Source organism: Stenella coeruleoalba (genome assembly GCF_951394435.1).
Source record: "Stenella coeruleoalba genome assembly, chromosome: 10".
NCBI classification, from domain to species: Eukaryota; Metazoa; Chordata; class Mammalia; order Artiodactyla; family Delphinidae; genus Stenella; species Stenella coeruleoalba.
This window is the reverse complement of record NC_137156.1, coordinates 1,298,325-1,316,863: the sequence shown is the minus strand read 5'-3', so window position 1 is coordinate 1,316,863 and position 18,539 is coordinate 1,298,325. Positions and strand designations below refer to the sequence as shown.

General features: G+C 47.0%; 1 protein-coding gene across 3 annotated transcripts in view; it reads left to right on the top strand.

Annotated features, from left to right (window-relative positions):
* Positions 1-18,539, top strand: part of GMDS (GDP-mannose 4,6-dehydratase) — a 481,520-nt gene that overhangs the window by 215,491 nt on the left and 247,490 nt on the right. For all 3 annotated transcript variants that reach the window (XM_079934401.1, XM_079934399.1, XM_079934400.1), the window contains one exon: positions 13,118-13,245. In XM_079934401.1, coding sequence (XP_079790527.1) covers positions 13,118-13,245 — 128 coding nt within the window. The remainder of the gene's footprint in view (positions 1-13,117; positions 13,246-18,539) is intronic.

The window sequence follows — 18,539 nt, the reverse complement described above, 5'->3', positions numbered from 1 at the left end:
CGCTCCTCTGCTTTCGGGTAGCGTGTTTGCTTCCTTTTCTGTGACAGGAGAGGAACAGGAGAGCAAGTGAGCTGATTGTGGAAGGAGACACAGCTGCCGCCTTTCGTAGACCTTTGTCTCGTCCCCGTTTTCTATCAGATGAAGAATTTGAAGCAAGGCCTTTGGAAGATTTTCTTACTTTGCAGTCTTTCCACTGGAATGGCTATAAGCCGATACTGTTTCTTTAAAGTTACTTTGAACATGGAATTTCTGTGAAGTGGCCCTGCTCTGCTTCTCAGGCATCAGGACTGTTCTGAGTCGAGATGGAGGCTGAAGAAGGAACTGAATCCACGCGGTGTCCGTCCGAGCATCGTCAGGGAGAAGCGCTGTCATTTCCGATGCAGCGCCATGTCTCAGTTCTGAGGTGCGGCCCAAACGTGACCCAGACAATGTGGGATAAGTCGTTTTTTAATGTTAATAAATCATTTCTATAAAAAAGAGTTGATTTCAAAGGATGATATACATGTGTCTGTGTTATTCCCAGGCGTGCTCTGCCCTGTGTGAGTGGAATGTGTTCGCTGGGGACAGAAAGTCTGACCCTCCTGCACCATGTCCCTCATCTCTCCGTCTCTGCTCTGTAAATTTCAGAGCAGATTAGAGGGAAGAGAGACTCAGAGCGCACAGAGCATCCGGCGGCCACGGCAGTCACCGCCCTCCCCAGAGGAATCCGTCCCTGAACTGGGACCTGTGCATCTGTGGGAATCTGGGTTTAGAAACGGCAAAACTCCCACTAACCTTCAGCAAAACTAAAACAGACGGTGCGTGGTACCCACGCGTGGGAACAGCCAGGGCGTGTGTGGCCAGGGCCGCTGAAGCTGAGACTCTGACCCTGCAGGTGCCTCCCTCTGTCTGTCTGTCTTGAATTTACCTTTTCAAACTCCTTTCTTCTCTGCAGCCAGAACTGAGGACACAGCAGCCTCGGTCTCACTGCCCCCCACCTTGTGAGGGTCTGGGGAAGGCACTCCCTGTCACCTCGCTGGGGCCCTGCAGCTAGGGCACTGGAGCTTTGGGGGTGCCTGCTGGGGGTGCCAGCGTGTTAGGTTGCCCCCAGGCATGGGCTGCCAGAGGCTCGACTGTGTCGGGGTGGGGAGTGGTCATTTAGGAAAGTCAGGAAAGCAGAATCATGGGACCTGAGCCATCGGCTGGAGGGTGAATGAGGAAGGGCTGCCAGTGGGTGGCGAGCTGGTCGCCAGGCAGTGACACCCAGAAGTCAGGTCAGCAGAGGTCAGGGTGTGTCCCCTGGGGTGACTGGAGGCCCGATGTGGACCTGCAGGTCCAGGGCTGGGGCCAGCGTGCACCAGTGGGGCTGCGGGCAGTGAGGGCATCCGGGGCCTGAGTGACCAGCCCCCGGGCCTGGAGGGCGGGGGACTTGGGGCGTGGGGGGGCCGTCCCTTGTCCCTTCTGCTGCGGAGCTGCTGCCAGTTCTCCGGCTCGCCTCCTTCTCTCCCTCAGCCATATCCCTGCTGGTCTCTGGGCCTCACAGCCTCCCGGCCTCCCCGCCTCCTGGCCTTCCTGCTGCTTCAGCCCCGCCGCTCTCTCCTTTTCCGTCACCACCACTTCCTCCTTCTCCCCAGCCCCTTTACATGCCGTCAGTAGGTTTGGTTCTTGGACATGTCTGTCCTCTTGCCCACCTCCTTCTCTGGGTCTCATCCAGCCTTGGCCTTGGGACTTGAAATGTCATAACTGGGTCCCAAATGTGTGCTCTCCCCTCGCCCTCCCAAGGCTGGACCTGGCGTCCGCTTGGCCCAGGCTCATCCGGAGCTCAGTGTTTTGTTCCTTCCTTCCCTGATGGTTTGCTCAGCACATCACGTGAATAGAGAGACAGTGTTTCTGTGGCAAGGTCAGTGCTACACAGAAACCTGTTGTAATTTGGTGGGAGTTTGTCTCTGTCAGGGTTGGTTTGAGTGAGGCGGAGGCTCTCAGTGGGGACACTTTGTGTTCTCCTGGGGAAGTTGTGGAGCCTGCAGACACGTTTGGGTGTCGCAGTGGGTCGGGGGAGCCCCTGGCCCCGGGCCGTCGAAGCTGCACCCAGGACAGGGGGGCACCCTGCAGCCCAGTGCCGAGTGCCGAGCCAGGACCAACCCTGGAGTGAGGATGTAGGGCCTGGAATGGTCCAGCTCCCCCGGGAAAGGCAACGAGCATTTGATGCAAACAGCAAAGGAGCTTGAACCTCCCTCTCTAAACCCGTATTTATGACTAGTTGCCGGGAAGTGGTAGCTCGCGTCGTGAATGGGCCTCTTGTCAGCCCGGGTTCTCCGCAGGCGCTCCTGGTGGGGCCTGAGTACCTGCAGTTAAACGCTGTTGCTTTTGGCAGGGCATAGCAGCAGGCGCGGTGCAGGTCCTCTGATCTCCACGGTCTGCGCCGTCAGCCGTGACCTTCCCCGTGTCTCTTCTTTCCCCACCCCATCTGCACCAAGCCCCGGCCCAGGCACTGCCCAGCGGGGCGGCCGAGGTCGCTGCGGGGTGGGACCCGGGGCCCCAGGCGGAGGTCGTGCGGGGTTCAGGGTACATTGGAATGATTTCTGTTTGCCAGTGAAGATCGTCCAAACTATCTTTGTACTTTATCTAATTCCAAAAAATCTTTAAATCGAAAGCTTTTGGATGAAGTGCTGGGCAGTGGAATAGGAGTTTTATTAGAGGAATTGCGGTCACTTTACATGCTGTCTGGTGCTGAAGGGATAGTGTTACACACGTTTGCGTGTGTGCTCACACACAGCCGCGTGCACGCATGGGCACACGTCCCGACTAAAGTCACCCCACACTCAGCGCTTCTTTTCCTCTTAGGAGTTGGACAGTGTGACTGCAGGGCCAGCGTGAAACACACGTCTGAAAAGAAGTCACTTTGTCTAATGGGACGAGCAGAAGAGTTTTCCCCGGGGGGCTCACTGGGTCTCCCTTGGCATTTCTGCCCTTTGTGCCACTGTCCAGTGTTGAATTTTGTATTATTTAAAAAAAAAAAAAGTTTGTTAAAGTGATAACATTGTGGCAGAGATTGTGTTTTAACAGATGACCTAATTCTTTAATTTTAGTAAATGTGCTACTATTCACATCTTAAAGTTTAATGCTGGTAATTTAAGGTATATGTTTTGTAAAATTTGTCAGTTCTCCTTTTCCTTCAATTTTTGTTTTAGAAGGTATTTGACTTAGGGAAATTATGTGGGTGTTTTGTGATATTAGAGTAGAAAGTTTAACAGAAAAGGAACATGTGTATATATCCACATGCACACGAAGAGGATTAGACTTGGGAACAAAGCCAGGGTATTAGGACCTGGCTCTGGCTCCTCTGAGCCTGTGTGTCCCGCTGCCTGGCTTCGCAGTGGGTCCTAGTCATCGGGCCTCAGGAGAGGTGAGGCCCAGGGGGGAGGGTCCACAAAAACAGGGTGATCTTGTGGGTCAGAATTTCATAAGTATAGTTTGCCTGGTGTGTGAAAAAAATCATTACAAATAGTTGTATTTGAGTCAGAGAAATAGTGTGAGCAAAACAGTGAGACAAATTTCAGGTTTTTACGTATATTTTTATATACATGCATTCATTGTACAGATGTACTCCGTAGAAAAGAAAACGTAAAAATCAAATTTTTCTGAATGTCTAACATGAAAATAAAAATAAATATGCCCAGGGTGGCACAGTTGTTCACATTGTATCCAGATGTGCAGAGGAAACAAGTTTCTTTATTTCTTTAGGTCTGTCTTTGTCTTCCGGGCAGCCCTGCCTACTGGTAGGCGGGGACCACTACGGACGCCAAAGCGCTGCACAGTTCTGTTGGCTTAGTGGGAAGCGGTGACTCGAATAGGCCTCTTGGCCGCCCAGCCTCTCTAGTTGGGAGGCTCAGCTTGGGGCCTTGGTGTGGAAGTGGAGAGCAGAACGTGTTACCTTGGGACTGTAGTCAGTGGCAGTGTCTCTGTGTCCCCACCAGAATCAAGCCAGACCCTCTCGGGAGGAGACTGTCCTTCTCAGACGTGTCCCCTGGTTTCCAGCAGACTGAGATTACTAACCTCGAACTCGCAGTGTCACCATCACTCAAAGTCAGCAGATAAAACAAGAAATCAGTCCCCTAAGAACTTTAAGTATTAGAATTATCAAATTAGAAGATAAAATTACTAGGATATGTTTAAATAAATAAAATGAAAAATCATAAAAAAGAAATAAGCAACAACAGAATATAAAAAATAGGCAAAGAGAAGCAGAGAGAACTTCACATATGAAAAGTTATTGAAATAAAGAATTTTACGCATGACTTAAATATTAGGCTACTAAAAGAAAATTAGATGGATCTAAGGAAGTTACCCAGTGTATTGCAGAGAAGACGAAGAGAGGGAAATTATAAAAAAAAGAAATTAACAGACTGGCAGGTAAAGTGGGAAGGTCTAACGTTCTTTCCCAGGAGGAAATAGAAAGAAGAAACTAGAGCAAAGAAGAGGCGGTATGTGAAGAGGTACGCGTACCGCACAGATACAGGAACACGTGTACACCAAGCAGAAAACCACATCTAGATACATGGACCTGAAACTCCAGGATGCAAAAGACAAAGAAGCGTCTTTAATCTCACGAGAGGAAAAAAGGTGAATGACAGTTACACTGGCCACACTCTTATCCGGAGCAAAAAAATGGAACCCAGAAGGTAGTGTACTAGTACCTTCAAATGCTAAGAGAAAATAATTTTCAACCTGGCATTGTCTAATTATCAAAACTATCTTTCAAAATCAAGCCAATTTCTCTGCTTTAAAGGAACTTCTAAAGAATGAGTTTTAAGAAGAAAGGAAATTATGTCAGAAGAAAGATTCAAAAAGGTAGGTTGAGAAAGGAAATTGGTAAATATGGGAATATGCACAGCATTTCCAGTCCAAAATTATAAATAAATGTGTATTCTGTGAAAAAAAAAGAGATCGGGGAGCTATTCAAAGTAACCGAAGTGAACGAGCAGAGTTAAAACTGAGAGGAAGCTTATTTTATCACCTTTAATCTATTACAGCTAGAGACTCTGTTTGACAGTTTTGCTCATGAAAGATATATAATTACCCTTAAGATGAGATTAAAATAATCTGGGACTTCCCTGGTGGCACAGTGGTTAAGAATCCGCCTGCCAATGCAGGGGACATGGGTTCGAATCCTGGTCCAGGAAGATCCCACGTGCCGCGGAGCACCTAAGCCCGTGCGCCACAACTACTGAGCCCACGCTCTAGAGCCTGCGAGCCACACTACTGAGCCCACGCGCCACAACTACCGAAGCCCGTGTGTCTAGAGCCCGTGTTCCGCAACAAGAGAAGCCACCGCAATGAGAAGCCCGTGCACCGCAACGAAGAGTAGCCCCCGCTCGCCACAACTAGAGAAAGCCCGCGCACAGCAGCAAAGACCCAACGCAGCCAAAAATAAATAAATAAAATTATATTAAAAAAAATAATCTAACAATGCCTGATTCACGTTTCATCATATTTTTTCAAATGTTCTAATCCTTGATTCTTACAACAGGTGGAGTGGTGGCCCCCAAAAGATATGCCCACATCCTAATTCACAGAACTTGGGAATGTGGCCTTATATAGAAAAAGGTCTTTGCAGATGTGATCAAGTGAGGGATCTGGAGACAAAGATCATCCTGGAGTGCACGGGTGGATCCTAAATCCAGTGACTGTCACCGAATGAAGTTCCTGTGCCCGACACACAGTGAGGCCGAACATACCGAAACGTCGGAGTCTGGAGCAGGGAAAGGTTTATTGCAGGGCCAAGCGAGGAGAGCAAGTGGCTTGGGCCCAGAGAACTCCGAGCTCCCCGAGGACTCCAGCATGCTTAAACGACAGGTGAGGGAGGGGCGTCCAGCACGTGTGATCAGCTTGGGCACGATTCTCTGACTGGTTGATGGTGATCCACCCTTAGGAGCCGCCTGGTCTGGGCTCTGTGCTCAGGATCAGCAAGTAGTTAATTTCTTCCACTTGGTGGTGGTTTTAGCATCTGAAAACCTCAGGAAATATGCCTGAGATACTATGATCTGGGTACTTCAGAGAGGAGCTGCAGCAGAGCATGTGCGGTGGGCGTGTGTCCCGGGAGGGCCCCATGGGGTCCCGCTCGGTTACATGACAGGTGTCCTTATAAGAAACAGAAGAGGCGACGACACAGACCCTGGAAGAGGAGGTGGTGTGCAGACGCAGGGATGCAGCCACAGCCCAGGGGGACCAGGAGCCCCAACACAGAAGGCAGAGAAAGGCTTCCTCCCTGGATGGCCCAGAGGGAACGTGGCCCCGCGGAATCTCAGGCTTACGGCCCGCAGACTGAGAAATTACGGAAGCCACCTGGTTTTTGTAATTTGTTATGGCAGCCAGAGGAGGTTAATGTGGTCACCGTTAAATTTACACTTTCTCTAATTCTCTGTTTACCCTAGTGTGACTCCGAAGCCAGGTTTTCTGGCCTGCCGTCCTCCCCTGGGGCTCTGGGAGGTGGCGTCCGGGTGTGTGGGACGCGGATGTGGCCGGTTGGACCTCGTGTTGACGGGGGGCCCCTGGTGTCCTCAGGCCCGGGTGCAGCTCTCTGCCCTCAGGCCTGCTGGTCTCAGCTGCTTCCTCGCCTGGTGGCCAAGCAGGTGGCGTGGCCTCTGCCGGGCCCTTCCTGTGTCTGCCGCCCATCGGTCCAGGGCCTTCTCTTTCCTGGGCTCCTTGCTCTGCCCGTGTCTGGCTCTGGACTGTAGGCCCACTGCGTCGTCCGACTCGTGGTCCCCTCCGGGTGGTCTGACGTCCACCTCGCCTGGGCTCAGCGGTGAGGGCGGAGGGCCTTCACCCCTGCTCATCTCGTTAGTGTCCCTGGTGCAGCCCCCCCAGGCTGGTCAGGCCCAGTGGCCTCCTCGGAGGGCTCCCCAGACTCCACAGGACGCGTGGCACAGACTTCTCCTCGGCCATGTCCTCAATCTGCTCTGCTTGGTATCGCAGCCCAGAGGCTACATTCACCTGGAGACTCTCCTGCCTCTGCTGTCCTTCCCCACGAGCCCTGGAGCCGCCCCTCCCATCCTTCCCGCCTGGACGCGGGCCTGGTCCTGCCCCTCAGAGCCTGAGGGCATCACGCATGGGAGGGACTTTGGGCTATGACCGCACTGTTGTCTGCTACACTAAAGTTATCTAGAAAATTACTTTCCCATGAAGCCTTGCTTTCACACTTGCTGTCTTGTTCCAGAATCCTATTTTGAATGATAGGGATGAGTATTACCTGGGTCCTTTTGACTGTCTGGTGTAGCTCTTCTCACCTTTCCCCAGCCTTGGGTTAACCGTGGAGAATGTCACATAAAGAGGGATGCATGAGAAAAAAGCTTTGCTATTTTAAAAGATTCATCACAGTAAAAATATCCAAGACAATAAGCATTTATGACTGATAGATACAGTGTTCTACAGCCTTTTAATTTAGTGTCTCATTTGATCCTTAGTATCGATTATTATCCCATTTTATAGATAAGACAACTGAGACGTTAGGACATTTAAGGTCACAGCACTGATACAAGTAGCAGAATTAAAAATAACTCACAGGGCATGTAACCCTACTTCCAGAATCTGCCTGAAAGCACTCACCCTTTGCCTCAGATTGGAAATGAAAGATGAAGCTGTTTCCAGGTCCTCAGATGGCGTTCCCACCCTGCTACCAGCCCTGACCGCTCTGGGCCCACCATGACTTGGGCAGTCTTGGAGACTCAGCTTTGAATTTAAGTAAATAATGATAGTATTTTATCCAGCGTAGTTTGGTGTTTTTTAATGTGGCAGTTTTTCTTGTTTGCTGTATTGCCAAAACAGAAGTTCTGTATTTTTCATTCTGTCAACACTAGCAAAACTCATGATCTCAATCTTAGAGCCAATATTTGGGCTAAAACCAGTTTTAATTGGTCTCTTTTTTTATATATATTTATTTTATTTTATTTATTTTTGGCTGTGTTGGGTCTTCATTGCTGTGCGCGGGCTTCCTCTAGTTGCGGCGAGCGGGGGCTACTCTTCGTTGCGGTGCGCGGGCTTCTCATTGCGGTAGCTTCTGTTGCTGCAGAGCACGGGCTCTAGGTGCACAGGATTCAGTGGTTGTGGCTCGCGGGCTCTAGAGTGCAGGCTCAGTAGTTGTGGCGCACGGGCTTAGTTGCTCCGTGGCATGTGGGATCTTCCCAGACCAGGGCTCGAACCCGTGTCCCCTGCATTGGCAGGCAGATTCTTAACCACTGTGCCACCAGGGAAGCCCAGGTCTCTTTCTTATTAGTATGCATTTATATGGATATTCTATTTTCCTTGGTTAATGAGTTTACCTTGAGAAAGTAACCTACTATGAGGTTAGAAATGTTTATTAGTGCTTTGGGTGTGTAAGTAAGTCCACACGCCTGCCTCTGGCTGTTTATTTAGATCTGTTTTCAATCTCAGATGTTCAAAATCAGAGAATTAAGAGACTTAGTCATAAAAGAACTAAGAAATCTGAACTTTTCATTGAGGCTTAATTACAGGTACCATTCACATTGTAATGTAATAATTGTAACAATAGGTAACATTTATTGGGAACCTGCTAATCACATTACCTAGATTTTCTCAGTTAAACATCAAACCTACATGGTAAGTACTGTTATTATCCTTGTTTTACAAACAAGGACGTGATGATCCTAATTCCGTCTGTGCCTGTAGTGATTCGTGGTCCGCAGCACCCTGACCTCTGCTTGGGTGTCCCTGTGACTTGGCCTGGCAGGTGTTCCTGTCCTGTGGTGTGCAGAGACTGTTACATGGTTTGTGTAGCAGAGCCAGTGACCAGCAGCCGTCGGTCGGTTCACTAGGCTGACTTTCCATTTCTCGGTCTTCTTCGTAGCCGTGGTCTTGTAGTGCAAGGCTCTTAGAGATCAAGTATCTATGTACATCATTTTGGGAGTTCCATAATTGGAGTGTGCTGTAACAGCAAGACCACTCAGGTGACCTAGTCTGCGGAGGGACGCCTCCTGCACTGCTGGTGGGCTGGTGACGGCAGCACAGGCGGGAAAGTGAGGGAGACAGCTCGGGTCAGGCTGCTGGCTGCAGAGTGACTGCCGAGGCCTCAGCCCTCCTGTGTCATCGTTGCTTATAGTTCTCTACAAAAACAGCAGTCTTGTGTGGTAAGGAGTGAAAACGAAGAGAACAAATTGAGAAAAAAAATCACTTGAAGCCTCTCCCAGGAATGAATGAAGCATATGGTGGCAGTAATAATGTTAAAAATGAATCTGAAAATGAAATTAAGGAAGGTTCCAGTTATAATGACATCAGAGGGAATAAAGTACTTAAGGAACAAATTTAACAGAAGCAGCGCAAAACGTATTCCCTAGAAACTACTGAGCATTTTTGCTGAAAGCAGTTTGGGAAGACGCAGGTCACTGGAAAGGCCCCGTGTGCTGATGAGCTGGAAGACGAAGTGTTGCTGAGACGGGCAGTGCTCCCGCACTGAACTACAGACCCAGCATCATCCCTACAAAATCCCGGGTTGCTTTTTTGCAGAAATTAACAAGCTGATGCTAAAATTCGTATGGAAATTCAAGAGACTGAGGATAGCTAAAACAGTCTGAAGAAAGAACACAGTTGGAAGACTCACACTTCTTGATTTGAACCCTTACCAGAGACCTATAGCAATCAAGGTGTGGCACTGTCCTAAACATAGGTTTTCCGGCCATTGCAATAGGACTGAAGGTCAGAAATAAAGCCATGTGTCTATGGTTAATTGCTTTTCGACAAAAGGTATAAGGCAACTCAAATAGGAGAAAGAATCACCTTTTCAGCAAACGCATAGCGCCAGGACAGCCCTATATCCACATGCAAGTGAATGAAGTTGGGCCCTTTCATCTTAACCACACACACAAATTAACTAAACTTGGGTCAGATACCTACAGGTAAGAACAAAATCGATACAATTCATTAAAAAATATAGGAGAAACTCTTCAAGACCTTCCTTGGGCTAGGCAAAGCCCTTTTGGATATGACACCAAAAGCTCATACAACCAAAAAAAAAAAAAATAGGCAACTTGAACTTCATAATAACTAAAAAAAACTTCTGTGTGTCAAAGGACACCATCAAGAAAATGAAAATATAACCTATACAATGAGAGAAAATGTTTGTAAATCATATATCTGGTAAAGGACTTGGATCCAGAACGTATGAAGAACTCTTACAATTCAGTATTAAGAAGACAAGTAACACACTTTAAAAATTGGACAAAGAATCCAAGTAGACATCTCTCTAAAGAAGATATACCAGTGACCCATAAGTACATGAGAACGTAGAGGGTTAAAGTCATTAGTCATCAGAGAAATGCAAATCAAAACCACAATGAGATACCACTTAGTACCCATAAGGGTGACTGTCATCAAAAAGGTGGAAGTATAACGACTGTCGGGAAGGGTGTGGGCAAATGAGAGCCAGTCCACGGCTGGCGGGGCTCTAACCTGCTGCATCTGCCGTGAAGAGCAGTCTGGCAGTTCCTTAATAGGTTAATTGTAGAGCTGCCCTGTTGACCCAGTGATGGCATCTGTAGGTGTCTACCCAAGAGAAATTAAAACATAATCCCCACACAGAAACTTGTGCATCCGTGTTCACTGCGGCAGTATTCACAATAGCCAGAAATGGAAACAACCCAAATGTCCATTTACTGATGAATGGATAAATGAAATGTGCTGTATCCACGTAATGGGATAGTATCCAACCATGGAGAAGGAAGGAGGGATTGATTCACGTAACACAGAGGAACCTGGAAAACGGTAGGCTGAGTGAAAGAAGCCAGTCACAAAAGACCACATACTATACGATTCCACGTATGTGACGTGTTCAGAATAGGCAAATCTTCAGTGACGAAAAAATAAATGACTGCTTGCCCAGGGCCAGGGGGCTGGGGAAGATGGGGCGGGATGATCGCTGAGGGGTACGGGTTTCTCTCGGGGGTGATGAGAATGTTCTAAAATTGATTGCTGGGCTGGCTGCACAGTCTGTGGATGTACTAAAAGCCATGGAATTGCACACTTTAAATGGATGAATTGTGTGGAATGTGAATTATATCTCAATTATATCTTGGGTATATATATATATAATTATATCCAAGATATAATTATATCTTGGATACTGACTAGGTATCCAAGATCATTTTGGATCCAGAGAAGGAAGGCTCCATACCCCCTAGCGTGCCATTCCAAGTGCTGGGAGGTGAGAGCCTGGGCTTTGCAGCCACACAGACCGAGTTGGACAACTGGGTTAGAAGGGCCAGTCTGCACAGCTTCTCTGAATCTCAGCTTCATCGTCTACGAAATGCGGGTAATAATTCTTAGCTCGTGGGTTGCTCATCCGAGGGGTGGGGTTGTGGTCACTGTGGCATCGTGTACGGGGCCCTGACTCTTTTCGTCCCTGCAGACCTGCCATCTCACTTCTGGCAGCAGGGATTGCCCTGTCCATCTCCCCCTCTCTGGGCTCCTTTAGCAGGGGGGCCTCCTCTTCACCCCCTGCTGCCTCTGCTCCGGGCTTGCTGCTTGGTGCTCACTTAGTGCTGGTTGGGGGAGTAAACAGCAGGCGGGAGTGGAGTGTTGGAACGACGTCAGTGCTTCCACCACGCCCCTAAGCATTACTGTACTGGCAGATAGAATACTCTGAGCTGGTTGGCATTGGGAGCTTCATCTGATGACTCGGCATCACACATGTATCTAGGAAATTCTGGCATGATGGTATAGTCCTGACGTTAAAGTACAAAGATAGGCATCAAGTCTAAATTTAATTATAAATTTAAATTAATAGAAAATAAAAAGTTGCTAGTTGGTAATAGATTGAGAAGGATTGTGCCGGGTAAATACTTCATTTTCAAAGGCTCTGTTTTGAAGGAGCGCTTGTGTCTTATGAGCTGCCCTGCAAATGTGAACCTGGACTCCCTCGAGCGCTGTGTCAGCTGCCAAGAGAGACTGAAAGCTTGGATTTCCATGGAAGCCTTATCGTCATTTTAACGATAGGGCATTGAAATGTGTCTACTGAGTTTGTGTAGTAAGTGAGCCTAGTACGTGTTTGAACTTGTACGGGGCTATCTTCTTGCCAAAACTGAGAAAACTTATTTAGAAAATTCACCTTATCTCTGTGCCAGTTTCTCCAGAAGCCCAAGCTTTCTCATCACATTCACCTCTCTGTTTCTTATGCAAAGGAACAAAGCTGAAGTTATTGCTGTGTGGTAAATTGTGATGGTAATGTGGCTAAACTGTTTGAAGCCAGTATTGACTAGCTCATGTGCTTGTTAATTATCTTGAGATTTTGACATTACCTGGTGCTTTGTGATAACCTGACCTAGATACAGGGGTAGAGATAAACTTATCTCAGAAGTGCCTTTTAATTTTGTCCTTCTTTGTGATCTTTTAAAAGTGGACAGAAGCTTTCATTAAAGACCAGAGAACTTTAAAACAATTTCACTCCTTTAGTTTATGACACCTTTCATCCAGTCATATCAAAATATTTATACAGAATTCAGGAATCCTATCCTGCAGATGACACTTGGATGAAATTAGAAGGTGGCACTGTAGTAAGTACAGATGGTCTAGAAACTTACGACTTAGCACTGGATGGCTGTGCAGGTTTCTAAATAAGGGTGATCGCCACTTATGCATTTCTTCTTCGTTTTCTTTACTTACACCCTGGGAGCTAAGTTGCTCTCCTCTCTCTCTCCCCGTGAACCCCAAAATAGTTTTATTAATAGGAATATATGATGTTTATGTTCTTGAAAAAATCAGGGTGGTCTGATTCTGGCATTTCCCTTCGTCCAACCCTGTTGAATTTTCTGTTTAAAAACTGGCATTCCGAGAGCTTTTCTCTGGCTGGGCGCCTGGATCGCACGTTACAGCAGCGAATGCGGAATGCCAAGGCGTCCCCCAAAGACAAATGTTTGTTACGGCAGTGGAGTTGATGTGACACTCAGAGTGAGAGCTCCTTAACTTGTCTGAATGACAGTTAATGGTCTTTTTCGTTTTCTTTTCTTTTGTTATTATTTTAAAGGGGGGAAAAGAATGAAAGAAATGCCCAGAGGCTGAGATTGTGTTTGGTTCACCAAACTGTTAAATGTCAAATGCACTCGACTGATAATGCATCTTTTGTCTCTTTTAGGAGCTAATTTTGTTACTCGAAAAATTAGCCGGTCAGTAGCTAAGATTTACCTTGGACAACTGGAATGCTTCAGCTTGGGGAATCTGGACGCCAAACGAGATTGGGGCCACGCCAAGGACTACGTGGAGGTAGGGACCCTCGCGTTTTGGTCTTTAGGTGCCTGTATCTGCTGGCATCCGGACGCCAGGCCTCGGGGAGAGCTCTCCTGGAGGTGGCGGCAGGTACGCTGGTGCTAATGCAGATGTGTTGAAGCTCACGCTGTGCCCCCTCCCGGCTGGATGGTCAGCGGTGTGTGCAGGCCGTCCCGCACCCCCCTGGAAGGGGGAGACCTCTCACGACCCTTCTTTTAATCATTCAAAATGAAGGTGCCGGTCAGTGGTCTGGATGATGGGTAAAAAGTAAATGGTGTTCCTTCCTTTCTAAAGCGTCTTCCTTGTGCCACTCCCTCATCCCTGCCCAAGACGCACGTAACTAACTGTGAGAGCATCTTGTTATAACAGAACTAGTCCTCAGACCTGCAAGAAATACTGCCTGATTTCAATTTGTATAATCTAAGACCTTCAGATTTACATTATTCTACTAATCACTCCCAGAGTGCTGTTCTTACAGAGCGATTGGTTCAGACTCTGGTTATTACCCCGTGCGCTTGGTAGCCTGTGACTCACACCCGTGATTGTGTCCATTAAACAAAGAGCAAAGAGAGAGATGCTAGTAATAACGCTATTGCAGAACAACGGGTGTAGTTAGAGGGAAATTCAGACTTTCAGTCTTGGGATTTATGTGCTATTAAGTTTTGGTTTGGGTTACGTATGTTACATATATAAGTAGTATGATTTTTCTTTAAAAAAATTATTACCTCTTACCTTGCCGGCATTAGTATGCTTTTAGATATCCGTGGTGATTCTGTGGCCAGACGTGAGGGAGCACGTTGGTGACATTGTGTTTGTCCCGGAGTCTGCTGGTCCTTGTTTAGGTGCTTACAGATTTCCTGTACTCGGGAGACTATTTCTGTCCTCAATGATGCCTCTCTGGGAAACCGGATCTGGTTTCCTAAGCAAACAAGCAGTTCACTTGCTAACCCAGAGGTCAGCTTCAGAGTGTTGTTATTTTTGTGTGTAACAATTAAAAATGTTGCATACTTAAACACCTCATTCTGATTTATATTACAGACAAAAACTTCTGATTTAAAATTTTGAACAACGTAACATTTAGATCATTTAAATGTGTTCTTCTAAACTGTAAATACAAGGAAGCATTTTATGATAGTCGCCCTTGGATATATTTTAAGAACATTCGTTAAAAATATGTAAGACCATACTTTCAAAAGTAATAAGAAAGTGGGAGAAAGGAGGTGTTAACAAGAGAAGCTGAAACTTCCTTTTGTCTGACCTATATGGTCTTACCTTCTTAAAAATATGAGGCAAGTTTTGTAAAAATAAGTGCATTATTTTCTCAAGAATAGCATTTTGGCATGTAACCTTTGAGCTTCTGCATTTACTTAGAGCCGCACAGAAGGCTCTGTGCGTATCCTTCGTCATCCAAAGTCTTGTTCTTCAGTTTCGGGAACCAAATAGATGAAATTTCATTCTATTTTATTTTATATTTTTGCACTGGGGTACAAAAGAAGTTTGTTATTGGAACTCAGAAATAGATTTTGATAGTGTGAGAAACAGTATATCAAAATGTTAGTAATACTTATTTTTGGTTATGTTTATTTTCTTCTGTATACTTTGGTATTTTCCATATATTGAAATGAGTATGTATAAACTTTTTCAATCAGGGAAAAAGATACATGACATTTTGAAAACAGGCCAGAAAAATTCAACAAGAAGGCATGAGACTGTTACATAAACACATAAGTAACAAGACCACTTTTCGTGAGCCCAGTGGGTCTGCGGGAAGGACCGTGCTGTCATCTCGTCCCCAGATGCCGAGGGTGGCGCTGCTCCTGGGTGTCGCGCAGCCCTGGCACAAAGGGCCCACGTTTGCATTTGTTTAACAGGAAAATATTTCAGAAACACTGTGGCTCAAAGACTTCAAAAAGGTCTTCTCAAATGATGTCATTTTGAAGATTCCTTGCCGAGATGTGTCAGTACAGCAGCCGCAGGAGCCAAGATCTCCGGGAGAGTAAGACGTGAGGGTTAAGAGGTTCTGGCTTTTCAGCAAGTGTCACATTTTCAGATTTCACAAACACACATACAAAGTTAAGTCATTCTCGCTGGCGTTCAACACCTGATTTGTTCCACAATACAGGTGGGTTTTGCGTGTTAAGGATTCCCTTGGCTCCGACAGTAACACATGTTGATGCTCTAAAAAGCATTTGCTCACTTACGGGTTCTGAAAGCAGTCGACATTTCATGATTTCTAAAAATGTGTCGTCATTAAATAAGAATCCATAGTTCGCTATCTCCATTGCAAGAAACATTACCATCCTTTGCATTTCTAAATATATTAAAATGAGGTTACCTCACAGACTTATGACTGAAAGTAGGTGTGGCCAAAATTAAAATCAACAAGGCTAAGAATGAAAAATGAGAAGCATTGTTTGTTTAAAACACATCTGCATCCTGGCGCTGTAATCAGCTTCAGAGTAAAGAAGCCTTGGCCAGCACAGATCAAACAAGTCGTAATAGCATCTCATTTACATACGCTTTAATTATATAATCCCTCTCATTTATACGTAAACATGTTGTATTCGTATATCTTTAGGTTAAGTGACTAATACGTTCTTATTTATGGATGAATTTTAATGATGAAGAGTAGAGAGCGTTTGCCAGACTGGGTGTAGGTGATCCCAGCTGGGTCAGTGAGCCTAAGTCTTAACAAGGTTTTTTTTTTTTTTGCGGTACGCGGGCCTCTCACTGCTGTGGCCTCTCCCGTTGCGGAGCACAGGCTCCGGACGCGCAGGCTCAGCGGCCATGGCCCACGGGCCCAGCCGCTCCGCGGCACGTGGGATCCTCCCGGACCGGGGCACGAACCCGTGTCCCCTGCATCGGCAGGCGGACTCCCAACCACTGTGCCACCAGGGAAGCCCTTAACAAGGTTTTATACATCCATTTATCCATCTGTGAAAAGGGCATAATAGCCATCCTGTTAAAAATCAGCACTAACGTGCTATACATCCCTGATGAGAATCTGTCTCTTCCTTGTAAACATTTTTCCAACAATTTATACAAACCCATTTCCTGTTGCTGATTCAGATTCACTAACTTCTGTTCTTAGTCTTGTTTCCTAGATCAAAATGATTGAAAAATTATTTGAGTGGGTAAGAGGTATTACAACTTGAAATGAAGAATATAAAAACTATGTTAAATTACATGGCGCTTTAGAATAAACAAGTCATGTGCAGTTACATCTTTTATATTATTTTATTAGAAACATTGTTAAAGATGCAGAATTGTTGCATTAATTTTACAGTGAACAGACATATACCCACCACCCAGGTGCTGTAATTAACATCTGCAGTTATTGTTGTGTTTCGAGAAAAAAATGACTATTTAAAAATTGCTGTAGGGCTAATGGCTCGGGGCTATAAATACACAACTTACACAAACACAGGTTTTCAAAAATATGCATTTCTTATGGGATAAGGTCAGTTGACAATCCAAACTTTTAAAATATCTTCATCTTCTTAAATATTTCTGTGCCCTGACCGCAACCTGTTCTCACGCCTGACTCCCATCATGAACTCGGAGCATCAGCTCGTATTCATGAGAGCACGCGGCGCTGTGTGCCACGTCGGGTGAGCTCAGGCAGCCAGCATTGCAGGAGCATTGCACCAGCAGTGCAGCAGTAGTGCACCAGCAGTGCAGCAGCATTGTAGCAGCATTGCAGCAGTAGTGCACCAGCAGTACACCAGCAGTGCAGCAGCATTGCACCAGCATTGCAGCAGTAGTGCACCAGCAGTACACCAGCAGTGCAGCAGCATTGCACCAGCATTGCAGCAGTAGTGCACCAGCAGTACACCAGCAGTGCAGCAGCATTGCACCAGCATTGCAGCAGTAGTGCACCAGCAGTACACCAGCAGTGCAGCAGCATTGCACCAGCATTGCAGCAGTAGTGCACCAGCAGTACACCAGCAGTGCAGCAGCATTGCACCAGCATTGCAGCAGTAGTGCACCAGCAGTACACCAGCAGTGCAGCAGCATTGTAGCAGCAGTGCACTAGCATTGCACCAGCATTGCAGCAGCAGTGCACTGGCAGTGCACCGGCAGTGCACCGGCAGTGCACCAGCAGTGCCTGGAACATTGTTCCTTCAGCACCTCTGTGGACTATCTCCCATGGCCGTGGTTCTAGCTGCTACAAATGACCCTGCCCAAAGCCAAACCCTCCTGACAAGACAGTGCTATACTGCATAAAGGTCAGCAGATTTCTTTACTATAAGACCACCTTCTCAGAACTTAGCATATGTGAGCCTGCACTAGGCCTGCTGGGAGTAGTAGAGGGTTTTCCAAACACATCTTACCTTGCCCCGCTTCTAGTGAAAAGTGGGCATTAACGTCTAGCAGTGCGGAGTTGGGAAATGGTGCCCTGAGCTTAAATAAAATGAACAGTAGCCGTTTGGCTAAAGAGGTCCCACTGTGGTTGCACCTTGATAGAATTAGCCAGAAAAGATTGAGAGATAAGTTATTGTTAAGGGCTAGGCCACAAGAGTCCTTAAGCTTTTCCACCTACGGGATGGTCCTTTGCTCTTGGGATACACAGGTAATCAAGAGACCCGAGTCTGAGCTCTTTCCAGGACTCTGCAAAAAGCCATTTAAACATATCATGAGGTTCTGCCCACGGCTGACAGGACAGATGCTCCCGAAGAGAAACCTGGCCTAGAGGCAATCCGGGGACTTTCACATTATCAGGGGAGAAGTTTTGAGGTTCATCTGAATTTTAATATATTCCTTTAATTGTTTTCTTTTTGGTCAGGGAGCCCAGATTAGTAATAAAAAGCTACTTTCAGAAATAAAAATAAGAATAATTGCCGGGCTTCCCTGGTGGCGCAGTGATTGAGAGTCTGCCTGCCATGCAGGGGATGCGGGTTTGTGCCCCGGTCCGGGAGGATCCCACGTGCCGCGGAGCGGCTGGGCCCGTGAGCCGTGGCCGCTGGGCCTGCACGTCCGGAGCCTGTGCTCCGCAACGGGAGAGGCCGCAACGGTGAGAGGCCCGCGTATCGCAAAAAAAAAAAAAAAAAGAATAATTGCCAAATGTTAGGCATGTATTACATGCCAGAAACTTCATATCCATCGTCTTCTATAATGTGCACAAGCCCCCAGACAGGGTGAGTCCGTCCTCCTCTTACAGACGAGGGAGCTGAGGGGACGTGATTGCTCAAAGCCAAGGTGACCACGGAGGTGAAGGCCGCCTGGTCCCCGGCCCGGGCCTGATGCCCGAGCCATACCCCTGACTTAGGCTGAAGTGAGGGCAACAGTGG